The 24,127-nt window shown below is 33.3% G+C and overlaps 3 protein-coding genes and 1 long non-coding RNA gene across 5 annotated transcripts in view; all 4 read right to left on the bottom strand.

Moving 5' to 3' along the window:
• Positions 1-24,127, bottom strand: part of LOC108221681 (transcription factor MYB20) — a 42,721-nt gene extending 18,594 nt beyond the window's left edge. Inside the window, exons 1-3 of one of the 2 annotated variants that reach the window (XM_017395544.2) lie at positions 23,934-24,127; positions 23,688-23,817; positions 22,639-23,507 (exon numbers count right to left, since the gene is read on the bottom strand). In XM_017395544.2, the coding sequence (XP_017251033.2) occupies positions 22,712-23,507; positions 23,688-23,817; positions 23,934-24,072 (1,065 nt within the window). In that variant the 5' untranslated portion in view covers positions 24,073-24,127 and the 3' untranslated portion in view covers positions 22,639-22,711. Of the gene's footprint in view, positions 1-22,638; positions 23,508-23,687; positions 23,818-23,933 lie in introns of those variants that run through there. The other variant, XM_064093045.1, reaches the window with a different exon arrangement.
• Positions 4,266-6,730, bottom strand: LOC108221682 (uncharacterized). The gene is made up of 8 exons (XM_064093043.1): positions 6,610-6,730; positions 6,335-6,513; positions 5,828-6,004; positions 5,554-5,731; positions 5,307-5,435; positions 5,077-5,214; positions 4,809-5,009; positions 4,266-4,627 (listed from the first exon to the last, which is right to left on the bottom strand). Exons 1-8 carry the CDS (start codon positions 6,712-6,714, stop codon positions 4,499-4,501), a joined length of 1,236 nt encoding a protein of 411 aa, XP_063949113.1. The 5' UTR covers positions 6,715-6,730; the 3' UTR covers positions 4,266-4,498.
• LOC135152611 (uncharacterized) lies at positions 12,765-13,348 on the bottom strand. Its single transcript, XR_010291957.1, has 3 exons — positions 13,224-13,348; positions 12,963-13,130; positions 12,765-12,878 (listed from the first exon to the last, which is right to left on the bottom strand). It is a non-coding gene; the product is annotated as an uncharacterized LOC135152611 (long non-coding RNA).
• On the bottom strand, positions 17,442-21,460 carry LOC135152610 (protein ALP1-like). Its single transcript, XM_064093044.1, has 5 exons — positions 20,934-21,460; positions 18,824-19,341; positions 18,486-18,711; positions 17,878-18,396; positions 17,442-17,684 (listed from the first exon to the last, which is right to left on the bottom strand). The coding sequence occupies exons 2-4, from the start codon at positions 19,337-19,339 to the stop codon at positions 17,987-17,989; spliced, it is 1,152 nt and encodes a 383-aa protein (XP_063949114.1). The 5' UTR covers positions 19,340-19,341; positions 20,934-21,460; the 3' UTR covers positions 17,442-17,684; positions 17,878-17,986.

The following is a 24,127-nucleotide window of genomic DNA, read 5'->3' as shown; positions in this document are numbered from 1 at the left end:
TTGTGTTGTGGATTCTGAATACTGTGAGGTATCTTTTAAGTGTTGATTGACTTAATATCAGATTACATGTTTGAGTTGTACAGCTAAAGTATAGTAGATATGAGTCATTATAGTTATATTATTGAACTTATAATTTTTTTTTATGCTACTAGAGAATCATAGATAGTGGAAATTAAGTGTTTAGTTTGTTTTGAATGCAATTTTATTCTACTTTTTATTGAATTATAGTTTTCTTCTGACCAGGAAATTTACATAACAGTTGCAATAGATACAGTGATTTACAAGTTGATTCCACTGCTAATAACAATGATTTCACTGTTGAGTGTGCTCGTGATGATGAGGTTGAGAATTTTATCGAAGGTTTTGATGATTCGTTTAGCAGTAGTAGTGGATTATGGATACCGAAGGTTGATGACAACAAAGTGAAGCCTTATTCTGGTCAGATTTTTAGAGATATTGAAACATGTTTTAAGTTTTATGCTGAATATGGGAGGCAAGGTGGTTTCGATATTCGCAAGTCATCACAAAAAGTCAGAGATGGTATTGTAGTTTACAAGTATTTTGTGTGTTCGAAGGGAGGTAATCATGAAACTTCTATGTCGAAAGAATCTGATAGTAATTCGGATTTGTCTCTTGTCTCAAGCACTGCAGGAGTTGATGTAAGAAGGCGAAGAAGGACAGTTACAAAAAAATGTCAATGTGAAGCAAAGATTCAACTGAAATATGGTGGTTTTAATCAATATATAATATCTTGTTTTGTTGAAGGTCACAATCATCCTTTAGCATCCACATCTGGAAAGCAATTTCTTCGTATCAATCGAACTATTTCCTCACTTCAACGTCGATTCATTTTAGATGCTGCTAAATCAAATATTGGTGCTCATAGAGCGCATAGCCTCTATAAATCTATAGCCGGTTCCTACACTGATATAGGGGCAACTGCTACAGATTTTCAGAATTGGGTAAGGGATATTAAGTTGTATATTGGAAAGCATGATGCGGATATGTTGCTTCAAAAATTCCAAAATAAGCGAGAGACATCAGATGCTGGATTTTCTTATGAGTATGAAACAGATTCGGATGGTCATCTTACTCGTCTATTTTGGGCTGATATTCCAGGACGCCAAAGTTATGAAGTGTTTGGTTATGTGGTCTCTTTTGATGCAACTTATCGCACAAATAAGTATGTTAGTTTTATATTTGTATAAGTTTATAATCTTTGTTTCATTTTTTCACCTCTGCTTTTGTATAATTTATATTGTGTAATTGTAGGTATGGTATGGTTTTTGTACCATTTATAGGTGTTGACAATCATTGGAAAAGTGTTACCTTTGCATCTGCTTTGCTTAATCACGAGGATTCGACAAATTTTACATGGGTGTGCGAGATGTTTTTGAAAGTCTTTCAGCAGGCACCAAAATGTATTATCACTGATCAATGCCCGGCTATGAAAGTTGCTATCAACAAGATATTCCCTAATTCAATTCATCGATATTGCATGTGGCATATAATGCAAAAGTTTACAGCTAAGGTAATCAAATACATCTGCCTTGTGGAAATTAAATGATTTTGATTTACTTGTTTCTGTTATATGTTTGTTGGTAATATAGATACTCATTAGTATGATTTGAGTTATTATATTTTATCAATTATTCTATTAGAGGAATAGATTAGTTGTACATTATCTACTTAATTCGATTATCTGTTGTGTGTTAGAAATACCTTCGCATTTGTATAAAACCATTAAAAATAATATTTTTATTATAGGTTGGTCCTGTTTTCTGTGCGGAATCTGGTTTTATGGAGAAACTTAATAAATTTGTTTGGTCATCACATTTGACGATATCTGAATTTGAACAAGGTTGGAATTCTGTGTTGGATGAGTTTGGATTGAGTGAACATGTATGGTTGAATGAAATGTACCTTATGAGAGAATCGTGGATTCCTGCCTTTTTTCGGGACAAGCCCATGGGAGCGTTGCTGAGAACGACATCAAGGTCAGAAAGTAGTAACTTTTTCTTTAATCATTTTGTGCAGAGGGGAGACACACTGTCAGAGTTCTATATATGCTATGAGAGTGCCATTGAGAAACAGATTTATGAAAATAAAAAACTTAATGATGGAGATAGATGTATTCCTAAAACTATCACTGAAAAAGAAATTGAAAAGGAAGCAGCCCAGCTTTACACTCGTACAATGTTTTACAAGGTTCAAAAACAGATTAAAGCTAGTTGTTTTCATATTAGTTTGGCTGGACAGCCAATTGTTGCTGATGGTGTTAGTACGTATATTGTACGTGATAAAACTTATGATGAGAAGTATTTCGAGGTTCAGTTTTCGTTCTTGACAAACAATGTGGATTGTTCTTGCAAGCTTTTTACTAGAGTGGGATACCTTTGTCGGCATTGTTTCTACTGTTTGGGTCTATGGGGTGTTGAACGAATTCCACATCAGTATTTATGTAGTCGCTGGATGAGAAATGCAGAGGACAGATTTTGTAAATCAAAATTTTCAGATGTGATGGAAAGTACTAATGTACAGAACATTAGGGATATGTCAAAAAAAGTATGGACTGTGTTCCAAGGATGCATTGAATATGTTTCAAACAATGGTGATGGTATGCAGTTTTTGTTTGATGAGATGAATAGTTTGAAAAAAAGGGTTGAAGAAAAATTTGAAAGTTCCAGAGCTACAAAAGAAGATATGCTAGAAGAATGTTTCGGAGTGAGACCTTCAACTATAACTACTGTTCATCCACCACTCCAAAGTAATAATAAAGGTAGCCGAAAAAGACTTGTTGGTCCTGCAGAAAAAAGTTGTGATGGAAAGAAGAGGAAATTAAGGGTGTGCAAATTCTGTATGCTGGAAGGATATCACGATTCACGTACTTGCCCGAAGAAGAAGATGCAAAATCCAATCATGCAAGCTGCTAATAATTCTGTCGACAATATTAGCACTAACCAGACCATCAATACAGGTATTCTGCAATTTAAAGTTCTCTGCATTTATGCTTGTTAAATATTTTTATCTAATGGTAATTGAAACTTATAGATTGATTTCAATTTATAACTTATTTCCATATATCTGTTTTTAGGAATAATCAGCTAGTTTGCATGGATCATCGGACAAGAAGAAACAAGGATTGAAGCAAAAATGTGGATTTGTCAAGTTTATAGTTCTTAATATATTTTGCAGTGTAAATGAACAAATTTTACTTTGTTCATGAGATTAAATTACAAATTTTACTAAGCAAGAATGATTGTCTGAAACTCTGATTTTATACCAATGTCTTCTCACGGTGGAGATGTAACTATGGATTATTTTTTAATTGGCTTTATTGGCATAGATATGAATTTGCTTGACCAAATTTGCTACGCTATACAGATTCTATATATGTACTTGAATGCACAAGCTAAAGACCAGGTTGTAATCTTTTGGCAGGCTGCCATAGAGAGGCTGCATATACGAGATGATTAGGAGGGATGCCTTGTGATTCACATGGTATTTCGGAGTAAAGATCATGTAAATTATTTGGCTTAATGTACCATCCCTTGAGGCTTGGCCTGTTTCTAGGGTATCATGTAAACTATGATTCTAGTGTAGAACATTATAAAAATGTAAGTGTATTACAGTGAAAACCAAAATTCTTTTTAATAAATTAAATTATTCTACTATTGAATATTGATGTGAACGTTTTTTGGTTTAGGTAAAATATAATGATTCCACTAAAGAATACTATTATTAACTTACTAATATTAGCTTACTAAAATTTAGATGTATTACAGTCAAAACCAAAATTCTTTTTAATAAATTAAATTATTCTACTATTGAATATTGATGTGAACGTTTTTTGGTTTTGGTAAAATATAATGATTCCACTAAAGAATATTATTATTAACTTACTATTATTAGCTTACTAAAATTTAGATGTATTACAGTCAAAACCAAAATTCTTTTTAATAAATTAAATTATTCTACTATTGAATATTGATGTGAACAATGTAGGTTTTTTGGTTTTGGTAAAATATAATGATTCCACTAAAGAATACTATTATTAACTTACTATTATTAGCTTACTATCCATTTTTAATAACTTACAATCCATATGAAGATCAACACAAGTTAGTACATAACAATGATTATTTTATATATAGAATGATAGATAGAGCAAAACAGACATTACAAGAGAATATTTCTTTTAAAATTTCTCGCATCATATTCCAATATGTAGCAAATGAAAACAGACATTACAAGAGAGTAAAAATCTGCATCATTTTTACTAGCAGTTGATCACTATTCACAATCACTTTCAAACAGCAAATAGTTTTAAAGCTGTACTCTAAATATGTGCCTCTAAACACTGTTCCATACCATTATAACAGCAAACAATGAGTATTCACATCACTTTCAAAAATAAGTACTTGCTTCACCTCACTATTCACATCATTTTCGAAGACAAGTATTTTCTAAGACAAGTACTTTCAAAGACAACTACTATTCATCTTGGTTGACACAACGACTTGATCTCATTCACCATTTTGTTTTTGTACAGATTTATTGGTGAATATATAATCTTTGAGGCATAAATCTGGCGTGCCTTCTCCAGCTGTTTTTTCTGTTGAACTCCCTGCATCAATATATTGATCATTTAAACTAGTTAGTTTGTCTGGAGCATAAAGTATTCTAGAACTGAATAGATAGTAGAACACTGAATACCAATAGTATTAGAGTAAAGTATCTAAATAGCATTTTGGTGATACTATAATTTAATTATTATACAACTCAAATCAGATATGGAATGGTCTTACCTTTTCATATGCAAATTTGCATTCCCAGTTCCTCAATCCATTGCCTTTGTAGGTTTCCATATGGTTAATGGCAAACACTCCAGAATCCACCTTGTTATACATTGTTCGCCATTTCATATCTAGTCGAACAATTGAAACGCTGCCCAACTGTTTACTCTTGGCCGGACTGCTTGTTTCCAAGTAGCTCACAAAATGTTGTTGCTGAAAACAAATTTGTGGTCAATACATATAACACAACTAATAGTTACAAATAAAAGTAGAAAAATACCAAGCATTCCGGTAATCCATCATAGACTGCATTGCTGCCATCTGCAATTCTATTGTTGTCAATGATCTCTATTGATGGATTTTTAATGTTGAAACAGACAACATAATAGTGGTCTACATCATGGATTGGGAAAAATATCTATAAATAAATGTGAAATATATATTTTAGTCTATCTATGTTTGTGTTTTTGTGTGAAACAGAAATTATTTATTAAATGATTTAGAATGTACCAGATCGATATCATCAATTTTTGTATCATGTTTTAGAAGCCATATATTTAATCTTGAACAAAACCTTCTATACTTTGCTTTAGCCTCTTCAGGAGTTTCAACATGGTTCCTTTTTGTCAATGACATCCCCTGTATTGTACAAACAAACTCAAATTAATATAAACTATAGAAGTTAATATAAATCAGTGCATATTACATATTATTAAAGACTTTCATTGTGTCTAAAATATTTCGTCTAGTAGCATACCGTGATACTAGTGTTGCAAAAGAACCGGTGTGGGGAGTCTGGGGATCTGTATTTTTCATCTTCATTCAGGATGGTCGCATATACATCAATGACAGCAGTTGATATTTTTTCATTGAATTGAAAAGTTTTAATCTGGTAGCTCATGCAAATTACATCCTCCCAGAAGAAAATAATTTGGCTGCAGTAACATTATATTATTCATACTTAAAAGCACTGCATAGATTTAGTAATGACGTATTTTTTAATTTAATCAAATATGTTAGTGAAAACATACGTTGCATCTGATGTATCTGCTGTGATCCAATTCCACACCTCCTCCTCTGCCTTTGTAATCTTTTGCTTGTTGAAGTCAATTGTGCGATCAAGAAATGGTGATTTTTTGGAGTCTCCGACCTTTACCTCTCTCCTCAGTCTTCCTGGATTATATTCAGTGTCACCTTCTCTTTCAAATCTATCAAAATCAATACGTTCACCACCCAATGTTAGATCACCAAGAAAATCATCGAGATCAAACATTTTGTTATATGCTCTATCGTATTTTGGAAGCGCTAAAATATCAATGGTTTTATAGTCCTTGTTCGTGTAGTAAGGCCATTCTGGGTCTCTGTCACTCTCTGGTTCAATTCTGTTTTTCAAAATATGTTATTGTCACTTGAATTATTTTTTAATGATAACTAGAATAGAAGAGAATGACATATGATAAATAAGAATATTGAATCATACAATTATCAAAGTAAACAATCACAAAAATTACATTATATTCTAAGTGTTGTTATAATACCTTTGTTGTTCTTCTTCTTCCTGACTTTGTGGTTGATACATTTTCGCAAATTTGTCTTCATACAGCTTCAGGTTATGGTTGTTTGGGAAGAGGTCATTTGCCAGCTTCAAGTTGTTTTTGCATTTTTCATACACAAATTCCAATTCTTTGATGTCTTTATCAACTTGTGTCATCATTTCCTAGTTTCAAAGACATAATAACATTATTCAAAACTTTATATAATTACACAAGATAAATTAGATTTTATAGAATTATAAAAAAAAAAAGATTTGTACCTCTTCAGTGATAATTTCATTATCTTCATACGTGTACTTAATATCTCTCGCCACAGACATGATTCCAGAATAAGTTTCATCTTCCTTGAAAACTTGTGGAATCATTTCTACTCCCCTTAAGGTTTCTTTTGGTGTTTTAAAATTCTCACCTTCTTGAAATATATGTAAGAGAAGACATATTTATGTTGTTAATAAAAGCATAAGATTGATGCAGTTTAATAATCAATTAAATCGAGCATACTTTGGAAGCACAAAATTACTATTGTACTATAGAACATAATTAAAATAAATCCAAATAAATTAAAATAATCTTTAGAGAATAGAATTGAGAAGTTTACATCCACAAATTCTTCAGCTGGTAACTTTCCTTTGTTTTTACGCAATTTCAAAATTGCAGCCTCCTCATTTTCATGATTTCCATCCTATATTTTCAAAGTTCAATAACATATGAGAATTGTAGTTTACTTATCACATATGTTTATATTGAGAATGTAGTTTATGATGTGTTTGTCATTCTTACCTGCTGCCTATGTTCTTCAGCTAATACATTTCTAGTACTCTGTCTCTCTCCAGTGTTTGAAATGTGCAATGGTCCAACCTGAAATGTATTTTAAAAACAAAATTTAATCATAATCTTTCAAAGAAATCGGTTGAGAATTATATTAATTGGACAAATGAACCTACAATTTCTCCTCTCATAAATGTTCCTTCAATGGATTCACTTCTGTTTCTATTTTCAATCAGTGAATCCCTCCAACCAATGAATACAGGCCTTGTCCTTTCTGCTCTATATTCAGTATGGACGCTTCGGTCAAGGTAGAAGAACTGCAAACATTGTTAGTTAAAATCAATGCACAATAGAAATTAAGGACAAGTATGAATTATTAATATTATATGTTTGCTTACAAGGAGGAACACTAGTGAACCAGTGTAGTACTTTTTCTGAGGATCATCCCACCATTCCTCATGAGTAGATCGAAGAGATTCAACCACAAGCTTGCACCAATTGTAGTGGCTTGCGTTTTCAAACTCGTCTTCAAATCCCAAAACATCTTGACAAACGAAAGAGCTGTTGTTTGTGTATACAAACAGATTCATCATTAGAATCATGAAGTTTTGTTTGAAATGAAGATCCACCACTCTTGATCTTGTTATCGCCTCATACACGGTCAACTCTGTGATTCTATTTCCATCTTTGTCAGGAAATTGTGCCCTCCATCTAGAGAATTTGTCTCTATTAACTTTGCCTTTTTTGAAACAGATTTCTTTCTCTCCCTTTGGCAGCCCAAGGGTATCAGCCACATCTTGCTCTGTGATCTTCACCCTTTGTTTACTGAAGATCATCTCATCTTCGGTCAAATCATACCACCAAATTATATTCACACACATTGAGTGCGGAACTTTTCTCATTGCAAATGATAAGAGAGGGCCAAATCCCGCTTCAGTCACCCATTTTTTCTGATCTTCTGTCAATGCCTGGATAGCATCGGTGAAGGTTTTCGGGTAGGCACGTAACAATATCTTATTTGGCATGTCTGTTTCAGGCTTTCTTCTGTTCTCAGTTGGTTCCTCTTCTTCTGTTTCTTCTTCTTCTTCTTTGACATTTTTTCGTTTCTTGGCTCTTTTCATTTTGACCTAATATCATCCAGATTAAAGGAAAATATTTAGTATTTGAATTACACATATCAAAAGATAGACAGGTTCCAAATGTGTGCACATATATGAAAGAGTGTTCCTAATATATGAAGTGAAACAAGAAATAGAATGTTGAATAATAAACTTATTTACCGGACTTGAAGCTTTTCTCTTCTTTTTCTTAGGCTTAGTTGTTTTCTTGCTTTTACCATCTTCAATAAAATCATCTTCATCAGCCTTGTCTTCATCCAGATTTTCTTCATCCTCATTACCATCAACTACAGCAATCACGACTGGTTCAGCTTCTTCTTCTGTAGAATTTCTTTCATCTTCTTCTGCAGCATCTTTTGTCTCATCCTTGGCGTAATCATTAGGACTTTTCTTTGCTTCAATGAGCCTAGGTGATTTTCTTTGTTCCCCTGATTTGATTTTAAATTTGATTGTCTTTTTCTTTTTGACAACATCAGCCTCGATCTTTGATTCTTCAATTACTGGCAAAGGGGATGGCTTATTGCCTACAGGGAGACATATTTAAAGAACAACATTATGTTTCTTTAAAGCAATTTGCAATAAACAAAGTTCTAAAGAATATAAACTTAACAAAGTGGAGAATTTCTTACATTGAGTTATTTTCTGCTCTTCTTGTGAGCTTTCTGGGGTGTATGATACCAGTGGAGGGAGGGCATCATTAGATCTGAATAGATCATGTGATGGCGTTGTTTGCAGCATATCATTATTCACATTCTCAATTTTTTGAATGCTACTTCCTTCACCATCTTTCTTTTTATCTGTAGTTGTGTCAGATAAACTGTCCTTTTCTTTCTCTGATGTCAAGTCTTCATAAAATTTTTGAAATTCATCCTTATCAAACCAATCTTCAGTCATCTGTTACAACAGACAAGTTTTTAACACATCATTTTATTTTATAAATCATTACACAGATTAGGAACATATAGATTACAGAAAGCCAATAAATAAGAACTTACAAATCCTGGATAATCCTTAGAAATGTCAAATTGATAAGGACAAGCAGTGAGGAATTTGAACATGTAAAATAACATGTAATAACCACATTTAGTCCCATCTTCTTGTTGTGGAATTGATGGTATGTTGTATGGTATATTGAAGATTTCCTCAGCAGATTCTTTTCGATTTCCAGATTCATATAAATGAAACACAAACCTGAAGTTTGCATCATATCAAATTTTATGTTACAATATAATATTTATATATAAGAAATAATTAAACTATAATTAGTAGTTAATATAAGATATTACTCTCTTAATCTTGGTTCAAGTCTTGTAGCTTCACCGATTTGAAGCGAGTCCAATAAGAACATGCATGGACTATTTGTTTTAGAATTCATATCCTCGCCAATGTTGCATATAATGAGCATGTTCCAGTGATTTCTGTCATGAACAAATATAAATTTATTAGAATTGGTTTGAAGAATGTTTAGTACATATCTAACATCATGTTGTTAATTTACTTACGATTGGCACATTGGAATGAAGACATATCTGCTTGAGAACACTTTATGTCTTGATACCCATTTTTTCAGTTTTTTAACTGATTTTTCAGTCAAATAGCTTCGAAAAGATAAAGGATGGTAATACACACATCCCTCTATTCTCTCTGAAGTTATTCTTTTCCAGATTAAACTACATAGAAAAAAAATTATTAGCATGACCAGAGAAAATAATATAGAAAAATTTTTATGAAAACAGTTGTATAATTTGGCAAAACTGTATTACCTCCAATAATCATCAAAGACTAATGTGCTCAACTGTTCTTCTACTTCATCATCAGAATTTTGCTTAAGCCTCTTTTGCGACTTGCCTTGTTTTGCAGATCCTGAACTTTTGAATTTATATTTCTTTCCTCCCGACCTTGTACCTGCCATGTTTAGATAAAAGTAGTGAAGATATTAGAATGATTAAATAGGAAAATCAAAACCAAGTATTTCATTTATTCAAATAAATGAAAGCTTACACCACCGAGACATCCTAAAACACTTTAATTAATTTATGCAAATAAATAAATAAAGTATTAGAATGATTGTGCTGTCATATGACCCAGAGGCAGAGCCAGTATAATTTTATATGATCCACTTTGAGTTATTCCTTAAGAGATACACTTTGAGTTAAAATATGGAAAGAGCAAATAGCTTTAAAGTTGTACTCTAAATATGTGCCTGTAAACAATGTTCCATACAATTATAACATGAAACAATGACTAAATGTCACACAAGCTTAAGTGATACTAAATGGATAAAACAGGACAACTTGTTTTATTTTACAGTGAAACTCCTCATATTTCAATTTAGTCAACTAACATTTCATAATCCGGATGTAAAAACTCAGCTCAGCTACTGAATACTGGAAACTTAGTTCTATTTAAGAATATGTTTAGTGAGAAGAATTTTTTATGGCAAGGTTATATGCACAATAGAAATTAAGGACAAGTATGAATTATTAATATTATATGTTTGCTTACAAGGAGGAACACTAGTGAACCAGTGTAGTACTTTTTCTGAGGATCATCCCACCATTCCTCATGAGTAGATCGAAGAGATTCAACCACAAGCTTGCACCAATTGTAGTGGCTTGCGTTTTCAAACTCGTCTTCAAATCCCAAAACATCTTGACAAACGAAAGAGCTGTTGTTTGTGTATACAAACAGATTCATCATTAGAATCATGAAGTTTTGTTTGAAATGAAGATCCACCACTCTTGATCTTGTTATCGCCTCATACACGGTCAACTCTGTGATTCTATTTCCATCTTTGTCAGGAAATTGTGCCCTCCATCTAGAGAATTTGTCTCTATTAACTTTGCCTTTTTTGAAACAGATTTCTTTCTCTCCCTTTGGCAGCCCAAGGGTATCAGCCACATCTTGCTCTGTGATCTTCACCCTTTGTTTACTGAAGATCATCTCATCTTCGGTCAAATCATACCACCAAATTATATTCACACACATTGAGTGCGAAACTTTTCTCATTGCAAATGATAAGAGAGGGCCAAATCCCGCTTCAGTCACCCATTTTTTCTGATCTTCTGTCAATGCCTGGATAGCATCGGTGAAGGTTTTCGGGTAGGCACGTAACAATATCTTATTTGGCATGTCTGTTTCAGGCTTTCTTCTGTTCTCAGTTGGTTCCTCTTCTTCTGTTTCTTCTTCTTCTTCTTTGACATTTTTTCGTTTCTTGGCTCTTTTCATTTTGACCTAATATCATCCAGATTAAAGGAAAATATTTAGTATTTGAATTACACATATCAAAAGATAGACAGGTTCCAAATGTGTGCACATATATGAAAGAGTGTTCCTAATATATGAAGTGAAACAAGAAATAGAATGTTGAATAATAAACTTATTTACCGGACTTGAAGCTTTTCTCTTCTTTTTCTTAGGCTTAGTTGTTTTCTTGCTTTTACCATCTTCAATAAAATCATCTTCATCAGCCTTGTCTTCATCCAGATTTTCTTCATCCTCATTACCATCAACTACAGCAATCACGACTGGTTCAGCTTCTTCTTCTGTAGAATTTCTTTCATCTTCTTCTGCAGCATCTTTTGTCTCATCCTTGGCGTAATCATTAGGACTTTTCTTTGCTTCAATGAGCCTAGGTGATTTTCTTTGTTCCCCTGATTTGATTTTAAATTTGATTGTCTTTTTCTTTTTGACAACATCAGCCTCGATCTTTGATTCTTCAATTACTGGCAAAGGGGATGGCTTATTGCCTACAGGGAGACATATTTAAAGAACAACATTATGTTTCTTTAAAGCAATTTGCAAGAAACAAAGTTCTAAAGAATATAAACTTAACAAAGTGGAGAATTCCTTACATTGAGTTATTTTCTGCTCTTCTTGTGAGCTTTCTGGGGTGTATGATACCAGTGGAGGGAGGGCATCATTAGATCTGAATAGATCATGTGATGGCGTTGTTTGCAGCATATCATTATTCACATTCTCAATTTTTTGAATGCTACTTCCTTCACCATCTTTCTTTTTATCTGTAGTTGTGTCAGATAAACTGTCCTTTTCTTTCTCTGATGTCAAGTCTTCATAAAATTTTTGAAATTCATCCTTATCAAACCAATCTTCAGTCATCTGTTACAACAGACAAGTTTTTAACACATCATTTTATTTTATAAATCATTACACAGATTAGGAACATATAGATTACAGAAAGCCAATAAATAAGAACTTACAAATCCTGGATAATCCTTAGAAATGTCAAATTGATAAGGACAAGCAGTGAGGAATTTGAACATGTAAAATAACATGTAATAACCACATTTAGTCCCATCTTCTTGTTGTGGAATTGATGGTATGTTGTATGGTATATTGAAGATTTCCTCAGCAGATTCTTTTCGATTTCCAGATTCATATAAATGAAACACAAACCTGAAGTTTGCATCATATCAAATTTTATGTTACAATATAATATTTATATATAAGAAATAATTAAACTATAATTAGTAGTTAATATAAGATATTACTCTCTTAATCTTGGTTCAAGTCTTGTAGCTTCACCGATTTGAAGCGAGTCCAATAAGAACATGCATGGACTATTTGTTTTAGAATTCATATCCTCGCCAATGTTGCATATAATGAGCATGTTCCAGTGATTTCTGTCATGAACAAATATAAATTTATTAGAATTGGTTTGAAGAATGTTTAGTACATATCTAACATCATGTTGTTAATTTACTTACGATTGGCACATTGGAATGAAGACATATCTGCTTGAGAACACTTTATGTCTTGATACCCATTTTTTCAGTTTTTTAACTGATTTTTCAGTCAAATAGCTTCGAAAAGATAAAGGATGGTAATACACACATCCCTCTATTCTCTCTGAAGGTATTCTTTTCCAGATTAAACTACATAGAAAAAAAATTATTAGCATGACCAGAGAAAATAATATAGAAAAATTTTTATGAAAACAGTTGTATAATTTGGCAAAACTGTATTACCTCCAATAATCATCAAAGACTAATGTGCTCAACTGTTCTTCTACTTCATCATCAGAATTTTGCTTAAGCCTCTTTTGCGACTTGCCTTGTTTTGCAGATCCTGAACTTTTGAATTTATATTTCTTTCCTCCCGACCTTGTACCTGCCATGTTTAGATAAAAGTAGTGAAGATATTAGAATGATTAAATAGGAAAATCAAAACCAAGTATTTCATTTATTCAAATAAATGAAAGCTTACACCACCGAGACATCCTAAAACACTTTAATTAATTTATGCAAATAAATAAATAAAGTATTAGAATGATTGTGCTGTCATATGACCCAGAGGCAGAGCCAGTATAATTTTATATGATCCACTTTGAGTTATTCCTTAAGAGATACACTTTGAGTTAAAATATGGAAAGAGCAAATAGCTTTAAAGTTGTACTCTAAATATGTGCCTGTAAACAATGTTCCATACAATTATAACATGAAACAATGACTAAATGTCACACAAGCTTAAGTGATACTAAATGGATAAAACAGGACAACTTGTTTTATTTTACAGTGAAACTCCTCATATTTCAATTTAGTCAACTAACATTTCATAATCCGGATGTAAAAACTCAGCTCAGCTACTGAATACTGGAAACTTAGTTCTATTTAAGAATATGTTTAGTGAGAAGAATTTTTTATGGCAAGGTTATTTTGATCATCCAACCTATCTTCCACAAATGAAGCTTGGGTGGAACTAAAGGACAACAAAAGGTTTTTATGTTTAGTGCTAAATTGGCATACACGCTTTGATATTGCAATCAGAATTGCTTGAGGAATGATATATCTTTACCACGACTCAATACTCAGAATAATTCACAGAGATTTATAAGCTAGCAACGTACTACTGGATACTTCCATGAATTCTAAAATATCAGATTTTGGCATGGCTCGAATATGTACAAAAAGAGTAAGTACAAAAAGTGTAAGTACAAAAAGAATATGGATGCTTCCATGAATCCTAAAATACCACATATTTGAGTATACCAATCTCCAAAGTGAATCCATGATCACTGGGATCAACCGATGTTACCTTAAGCAAACACCAAATTATAACTCAAGGTGACTATTTCCTAAAAAACATTCTATGACTAGTTATTCTGATGAATACAAGTTATATATAAGCCTTGTCATAAACTAGTATTCTACCAAAGAAGCAAAATAATCTATACTATAAACAACGAATATATTCTAATATACAACATATTTGACAAATTTCATAAACTATATGATAATGTAGAATAAACTTCATAAACTAGTAACATATTCTATTAAAGAAGCAATATAATCTATACTATAAACAATGAATTTATTCTAATATACAACAAATTTGACAAACTTGTAATATATTCTACTGTGGAAGATAAAACTCTATGTACTATAAACAATGATTTTATTCTAATGTAGCACAAACATCATGAAATTGTAATATGTTCTACTACATATGCAAAATAATGAAAAATACTCTATAAACTTAATAAACATGCTCTGTTTTATGAAAATGATATTATTCTAATATAGAATAATCAGAATTACATCTATTGTGGAACATATGTATTTCGAACATTGCTAAATCACCTACTGTAGAACAATAATAAACATTCTATTGTATATTGTATATTATTCTAATTCACAACATTCTATTGTAGAATATAAAATTATGAAGAGTTCGCCGGAATTTTACTGACCTATTCGGCGGAGCATCTTCTAAGCTATCAATACTGCTCTAAATCACCTGAAACAAACCAAAACAGCTTCGATTAGCTTCGATTATTTTGAAACCCTAATTTATCAAAACAAAATTGAATCGATTAGCTTCGAATTGCTTCGATTCGCTTCTGAACCTTCGGTTTGATAGATAAAGAAGCTCGATTCGTTGTTTCGAGCTTGTTTCTGAGCTTCGTCGTTCGAATCTCTCAAGCTGTGTAGTTGCTGTGTGTGTGAAGCTCTCAGTGTGAAGTTTCCGTGTGTATAGGTCCAGTGTGTGTATAGCTCCTCTGTGTGTATAGTTGCCAAATTAAATTTAGATCCAACTGTTTTAACATGTATTTTACATGCTTAATCACAGCCGTTAATTTTTTTTTAATATCAACGGTTCAGATCGAGTGTACTATATAACTCCATATAAGGTGCCCTCCCTAGATTGCTACCCTATATATATATATATATATATATATTAGTACATTTTATTTGAATTTAGTACACGTAGATTTAAAAATAAAAAAATCAGAAAATTCAAATCTTTTCCAAACATAACCGATCCTGTAATATCTTTGAAATATTCAGTAATCTAATCAATTGAATTTCAAACGTAATTTTGTAATCTTGATTTTTTTGACAACAATAACTTTTAAGATTAGAGTTAGAAAGAGTCATGTAATGGCTCGTGTTTATATCGAAATAGAACACGTTAAAGTTAAAAAGAGTTATATGAAAGTTCTTGTTAAAAAAAAGATATTCAAAATTGTATATTTATAATTTAATTTATAATATCATTATAATTTTTTTAATGAAATATTATATGATAATGTATTGTTATAAGTGTTTTTAGTATTTGAAACTGTTTAACAATATAATACTAATAGACTCCACATTTGTAGAGTTGTAGTACCAAAAGGAGAGTACCAAACCAAAAAATATAACTAAAACCCTGGACTACAAATTATACTCATGTTATTATAGTATAGTATAGATATTTTTATTTTGCAAATGGTGAACCGCAGTAATCAACTACTGACTATAATGACTCCTACTCCTTAACTATTAGACAAGTTGACATGTTACTCATGCTTTTTTTTTTGCCACGAAAAGAAAACGATTTCATTAACTTCTTAAATCATTCAACATTACAGAAATAAATTCCGGATGGGCTTCACCCTCCTTCCACCTACGATCAGCTACAGAACATGAGTATCTCGCTAAATAGTGAGCTACCCTATTCGCGGACCGTTTAACAAATCTAATAATCACATTTCGATTTTTAACTTCATCTCAAGCATAGTTCTGCATTCCTCCACCACCTTTCCCAAGGCTGAAAAACCTGAAAAAGAGCTGCGAATGGCTTGGATAATCTGTAGACAATCTGTTTCAATCTCAACGTGCCTTCGATCTTGATTTTTAACCCAACTTAATGCTTCTCTGAAGCTCAGAGCTTCTGCAAATGCTGGAGCTACTATACCCTGCAGACACCTTGATTTTGCCTCTATTAACTTGCCTTCATGATCCCTGGCTACGAAAGCATAACTATAATTTGTAGTAGACTCGAAAATTGCTGCATCAACGTTTATCTTAACACTGTTTAACATTGGGAGCCACCAGCGTTCACAACCGTCGTCATGAGTGACAAGCCATGAAACGGTCAAATGTTTTGTCTTGAACGCTTTGCCATTGGTTAAGATTAGAGTTAGCTGATTGCACAACCTCTGCTACCTCCATACTACGCTGCTTCCACACTAGGGGGCTGTTTGGATTGCACATGGGAATGGTAATCGGGAATGGGGGAATCGGGTTTGGGAATGAGGTTACCAGAGTTGTTTGGATTGTCCTGGAATCGGATTCCGTTCACCAAATGAAGCTGTTTGGATTACTCTGAAATGGGAATGGGTGAAAATTATTTTAAATTATTAAAATTGATTATAATATTTAAAATCAGTTTATTTGTCTTAATTTTTATATTTTTTAAAGGGTAAACGATATTAAATATTAATAATTGAAACGCCATGAAGATAATTTTTTTAAAATTAAAAATGCTCTCTTCATTCTAAAATAGAGTCGTTTTTTACTTCTACACATAATTTGAGGTGTAAAAAAATATAATTCTACCCATTATTTTTTAAATTTTCTTTTTCTAAATAAATGATTAATATCTATTTTTTATTCAAAAAATTTTGAAAAATAATTTATAAGAATAGGTATTTTTTGCAAATCAAATTATGTATAAAAAGTCAAAGCGCATATTATCTCGAAAATCCAATTCTTAATTTATAGAGTAACTGTAATTAATAAAATCCACCCATGTTGATATAATGTGAAAATGACAGCAAATTGTGTGGGAGGAGCAGCAGAGAGAAATTTGTGGAAGAATGCATAAACAATGTAGAGTGCTTGACAATAGGAGTGAGGAAGCAGAGTCAAAGCATTGGTGGTTACCTAATCAGCACCAGATTGCAGAAGGATTTCTGGCTCTTGGACTAAGGGATTTTACCACTAGTATTATGCAAGTAAATGAGATTGTAATAATTTCAGTAGTATATTAATGGTCTTATTGACTACACTAGTCTCCAGTAGCATTCCCAACAAGTAAATAATGCTACTGCTCCAGTCTGTAATCACACTTCTCTTTAACTGCTGCTACTAATCCGATCAAGTGTGGATGATCTTCCTAAATCCAGTCAGAAGTTTTTGTCGTCGTTAAATTTGGATGAAATGCTGCAAAAAAGAGAAGTAGGCCATCAGATAAACATGCTTATTAAAACACCTAACAAGAATTGATCACAAATTTACTGCACCAGTGAACCAAAAAATATGTGGGCTGGGGATTAAAATAATGTGAAGAAAGAGAGAAATGGAGTTCTTGGAGGTGAGGCAAGAGTGAGCAGGGGAGGCCCTGAGTTATAATTACCTGACTTCTAACTTCTATTTCTCCACTCATTGTACATCCCCAAAGCAAGTTGATTTCTATAGTTGGTCCAAAAATGAGATGTCTGAATTGTTCTAACAACTTCAATATATTAAGGATCATCTTCGAGATCATCATCATCATCCATCTCATCATCATCATCATCATCATCATCATCATCATCCTCATCATCATCTTCTTCATCATCATCATTAGTCTTTCTCGTACTTGGCATATATCTTCGAATAAGATTATGTAGTAAGCAACATGCCATTACAATTCTACCTTGAGTGCGAACCGGATAAAAAGAAGGACTCCGAAGGATTCCCCAACATTCTTTAAGCACACCAAAGCACCGTTCTACAACATTTCTAGCTTTTGAATGTCTCATGTTAAAATATTCTTCACTAGATCGAGGTACACGGCCTTCCTTCCATTCATTAAGATGGTAACGTTGTCTTCTATATGGAGCGAGAAATCCATCACTATTAGCATAACCGGCATCAACCAAATAGTAACAACCTACATTTTTAGAGCAAAAAACATTAAAAGTTATTTCCATTGCGTATGCAATTTGAAACATTTTTCGGCTACAAATTTAGTTAGCATACCTTGGGAGATTCTCAAACCATGAGGTCTAGATATAGCATCACGAAGGACACGACCATCATGCGCTGAACCCTCCCATCCAGGTAAGACATATATAAACTGCATATCCGGTGAACAGACACCCAAAACATTCATTGCAAGATGACCCTTTCTAGTACGATACCTTTCCCTATCTCTAGAAGGCACTTGAACACTCACATAAGTACCATCTAAGGCTCCAAGACAATTCTACATCAAAATTCAAAATATTATATAAATTCACATAAGTACCATCTAAGGCTCCAAGATAATTTTACATCAAAATTAAAATAATCAATGAACCAAAGTGATATTATATTACCTTAAAATATTTCCACCTTCTATCTGCACATCCTTCGGTTATTGGTGAAGGTTTCTTGAGCAAATGGACATGTAACTTCAAGACAGCTAGAAGGCAACGATTAAATTGTCTACTTATGGTTTCCCCACTCCTCACAAAATAATTTCCACTTGTTCTATTCTTCTGGTGATGAGCTAAAATGTACAAAAATATTGCAACTGTCTCGTTTAAGCTCATCTTTTTAGTTTCTCTTAAATCTCCGATATCTCTAAGCATCTCACAAAGCACATTAAATGTGGACCTATTCATACGAAGTTCATTTATACATCCAATATCACTATCTTTGATCAAGCTATTTAAATTAGCTAGTCTATGAATCATTCTCTCCCTCGTCCTCTTCCGAAAATATGATTCACTCAATAGTGTTATACCCATCAAATACCAAGGAACAAAAATAACGAAAAACTTGATTATCATTATGTTAACTTGAAGCTTTAACAATACTCTGCTTCTCCGTGTCACTCCCAAATGAGCCATTACTACAAAATTTCAAACATAAATACATTAATATATATGAAGCAGAAACACACTTTCAGTGCATTTTTCAGTGCATATTATCACACTAAAACTAACGACTAGGGTCATATTTGTGGCCCTGTTTTGGACAATGTTAGAGTCTGGCCTGCTAGAGTATAAAAGCATAAGTTAAGTTACCATGCTTATCTATATGAGTCTGAGAACTCCAGTAGAGCTATGTGGCCACAAAAATGTCAAATTAGGTAACACAGAAAGAATCGAAGGCAGATGGATTCGTATAATGAATCATTCTGTTATTAGCAGTTGGCATTGCTAGTATGTAGTATGTTGTGCCATTTTACGTGAGAAACAAATTGCTAAAACATGCTGATAATGCTTGAGTTTATATACTGCATTCTTTATATTTGTATTTTATTCCAGAAAACACATCACCTTCTCCATTTATATTTGTGACGAGAGTATAGATATGATGCAGAAACAATTACATCTTCCTATTATTTCTTTTTGATTTTCACTCTCTCTATTTCATTCCATCCATTAACCTCAACCAAGACAACATTAGTGTATTAGGAATTAATTGTCAACAGATGTAATATATATTTATAAATCTGGCAAACATTAGTGTATTATTAGGTCTACCTGTTTCATTCTCAAAACAAATCAACTACGTTGGCATATCTTACTCAGAAGCGGTGGAAGGCCGGAAGCATGTTAAATTTCTAATTACCATGGGTTCTCCTCTATTTTGTACAGATAACAGAAACTTGCAGAATTATCTTAAAGAGCTGTATATTCTAACTTAGTGATCATGACATTGAGACTAGAACCCAGAAGCACGCATTGATCTGATAATGATATGGGGTCCTAAAAAGCTTTATTCTGAAGCTACACCAATCAATAATGTTCCTCTAGAATAATATGCAACAAATGTTAAGTAAATTCAATGATGCACACCCGACCTTTTTTGTTCACCTCAACCACTTGAGAATCCCCTCTGTTTTTCCTTCTTCCCAAAGCAAATCATCAATTGTAATAGTCACATGTAACACTCACTAATTTTGATGCAGAAAAATATTATTATTTTGCTGAGTACCAAAATTTTAATATCATTTTAGTATTATAGCTATTTATGACCAGTCTAATTTTTGTTACCATTAACACAATTATGGTGCAAGGTTTCAAACCAATAGTTCAAAAACAGAAAGATTCATACATAATGCATAACAATCAGCTAGCAGTTTTGATACCTGGACAAAGCTGGCATACTTCAAGCTAGACAAAGATACAATGTAGTAACACAATTCGACAATGACTCACATAACAAAGTGATATTTTAAACAATGAAAACACATTATGAAATGATTTAACTCAAATCAAAATATTGAAGAACATAACTTGTTCAATTCAGCTAGAATATTCTCACTTAGACATTTAATCAAACACCTTGATATCAATTTTCATGTATAAGCAGATAATAAACACACAGCACCAGCAGATTCATAAATTGCATAAATGGTGAGCCAATATACACAAATATATGCATAAATTTGTGACGAGAGTATAGATATGACGAGAGTTTTGTGCAAAGAGTTACCTTGGAAGGAGCCTTCACTATGGAGCAATATGATGCAGAGATGGAGAGTGGAGAGAGGGAAAGATGGAGAGGAGAGACTGAGAGTGGAGAGAGGGAGAGATGGAGAGGAGAGAGAGACTGTTAGAGAGAGAGGCGAGATGACGTGTGAGAGAGAGAGAAAGGGGCGAAATAGACGGACAGGCGAAGAGAACTGACGAAGAAATGAGGGAGAAGATGTATGTCGAGACCGGGAATCAATTTTGGTAACCCAGGGTATTGGCCAGGTTTGTGTTAACAGGCTAGTGGTACAAGAGTTCCCATTCCCTTGTCTTAAAAATTTAATCCAAACATAAGTTTACGGAATGAGAAGCCCATTCCCGTTTACCAAGCCCATAAACCTCCAACCAAACACCCCCTAGATCATTCCGACTTTTCCAAATCATCCAACAAACCATAACCAGCACACGAATCTTCTCGCTTCTGCATTGCTCAAATACCAGATGCAACCAATCTGCGAAAGTGTGAAATTCTTCCTGAATGGCTTGGTCTAAAACAAGCTGGTTGCAAGCTGAAGCAAACGAGCATTCCACCAGAATGTGTAAAACAGTCTCTGCTGAATTTTGACACATAGGACACACTAAATTAACATCCACCTTCCTTCTTCTGAGCAGGTCTTTAGTAGGTAAACAATTGGAAACAGCACGCCATAAAAAATGTTTAACTTTCACGGGTATCTTAAGATTCCACATTTGCCTCCAAAACCCTGAGTTATCACTTGTTTGGCTGTTCTCCTTTCCATCCTGGATCAATAAGTAAGAGCTCTTCACTGAATAATGACCCAACTTCTCCTTACGCCAATACCACGTATCATTTTCACTACGACATATGGTCATTGATAATATTAAATTAGCATCTTAAGATAAGCATCACCATTTTAAATCATTTTAAATTTTGTAAAATCTTTTAAATTTCGTCATAATAAAATCATTTGTTTGTAAAAAAAAAAACTAGGTAATACTTTTTAATATTGGTATACAATGAAAATAATTACACTTACCCATTCAGCTCAGAAATCAAAACCAGGTATATGTCAAAAATGGCAATCTTCCCATTTGACCAAATAGAGTAAAACAAAGATACATACACTGGTACACACATGTTAACAGCCTCGTGATTTTATATGTGACTTATATATGTATTACTGGTGCATTGCTTGTGGTTTTATATTTAATTGAGTATTTCTATAAACATGACGTCGATATGAATTTAACATAGCTTGATTTGGGGTGTCACGAAAAGAATGAAGATATTATTAGATTGAAATTGTCACTGATATTTCATTTATTCCAATACAGTTGAAAGATACAATTAAGTTAAGGGTCCTGGTCCCTGATAACCGTGTGTCAGGGACCGTTTATATAACACACACTACCAGGGCCGTCGGATTTCTATTTGAAGGGTCCAGATTGAAGCATTTTTTTTACCGATCCGCTATAATTTTCCGCGGATCGGAGCTTTTCCCTTCCGCGGATATTAGCGGATCGGAGCTTTTCCCTTCCGCGGATAATATCCGCGGAAGGGAAAAGCTCCGATCCACGGAAAATTATAGCGGATCGGTAAAAAAAAAAAAGCTTTCATCTCCACCATTAAAATACAGATCTAAGGGCTCTGAAGCTGTGTGTTGGACAAGGGTTCTGCAACAATCGATTGTTACAGACCAAAATAGTAAACAGAGAGTATAACTAACACTTAAATCATTATTACTATAGTTTACTAGAGCTAGTACTTGGCAACATTCTTCATCCAAGATTATTCTGGAGAGTAATAGGGTCAGGAAGAGACTTAATAAGTTCAAAATCAATTGTGTCAATATCAAAATCATTAATCAACCAATTCCAATCGATGAAATCATCCTCATAAGCGTCACCTGCGTTTTCCATGCAAATTTTTCTGTGACCATCGCTTTGCCAATCTTCAAAAGATTGCAAAGACTTCAAATCCTCAAGAATTGAGTTGGTTGTTGACGTAGAAATTGTAGTTGATGCACTTGTATTAGAACAAGCAGTTGAAGAACAAGATGATGGTAAATGATGACCCGGGAGAGTTCCTTCGGATTCAGTGAACTGGACTTTAGGTGTAGAAAAGCCATCTATAATGTTTTCATTGGGTTCAAGCAAGAGAACTTCATGTGTAGGAAAGCCATCTTCGGTGTTTTTATAGGGTTCAATAAGTGGGACTTCATATATAGAAAAGGCATTATCATTATTTTCATTGGGTATAAAACCATCTTTAGTGCCCATCAATTCTTGCTCTTTAGCCGGTTGATCATCAGCGTGAGTGATGGTCGACCCCTCTAAAATTAACGAAATCTGTTGATCTTTATGATGCTCTTTTGTTTCTTCTCCATTTGCTAGTTCTGCTTCTTGGGATTGGTAGTGATCGTGATGATTATCCGGAGGAGGATCAGCATTTAGTGGCTTGTGAGTAAGAGGATCAATTCCCATCTTGCTTAATTTTTTTTTGATGTGAGTATTCCACAGATTCTTGATTTCATTATCAGTTCTCCCCGGCATGTGCGAAGCAATCTTTGACCATCTGCCCAAGTGTTTGATCAGGCGGAATTTAGCAAATTAACAATTGTTGCAAGCAATATATAATTTCATACAGATGATTCTATGTATAATTTTACAGGCAATCATTTTACAAGTAGCTAGTCATCGATTTCTAAGGTGCAATGAGAAGTAAAATGCATAGTGTAAATACACAAAAACATACTTGTTGCCAAATTGACAATGGAGGTCAATAACAAGCTTCTCTTCGTGTTCGGTTAAAAGGCCCCTCTTCAAATCCGGTGATAAATAGTTTACCCATCTCAGCCTGCAGCTCTTACCACACCTTAGTAGTCCTATAATAGATGCAACCAGCCATGCATAGTTTCTTTTATCAATATATCAAAGAATTGAAGACATAAATGTTTTAAAAAAGAAACCAGTGTATTATGTACTCATACTCTCATAGTACCTGCATGTTTAGGAACATCTCTCCAGGAGCACTTGTAATTATTGGTGATAACGAAATTGACGAGCTTCTTGTCCTCTTCAGCAGTCCATGCCCCCTTGTTCAGCCCGGTGTTATCACAGCACGGTCTCCTTCCCATCATCTAGATGTATCTATATATATGTAATTTACAAGATTATACGTTTTATTCCACTCAA

This window comes from Daucus carota, chromosome 5 (assembly GCF_001625215.2).
Source record: "Daucus carota subsp. sativus chromosome 5, DH1 v3.0, whole genome shotgun sequence".
Classification (NCBI taxonomy): Eukaryota; Viridiplantae; Streptophyta; class Magnoliopsida; order Apiales; family Apiaceae; genus Daucus; species Daucus carota.
Note: the sequence above shows the minus strand (reverse complement) of the source record. Positions and strands in the feature narration are given on the sequence as shown.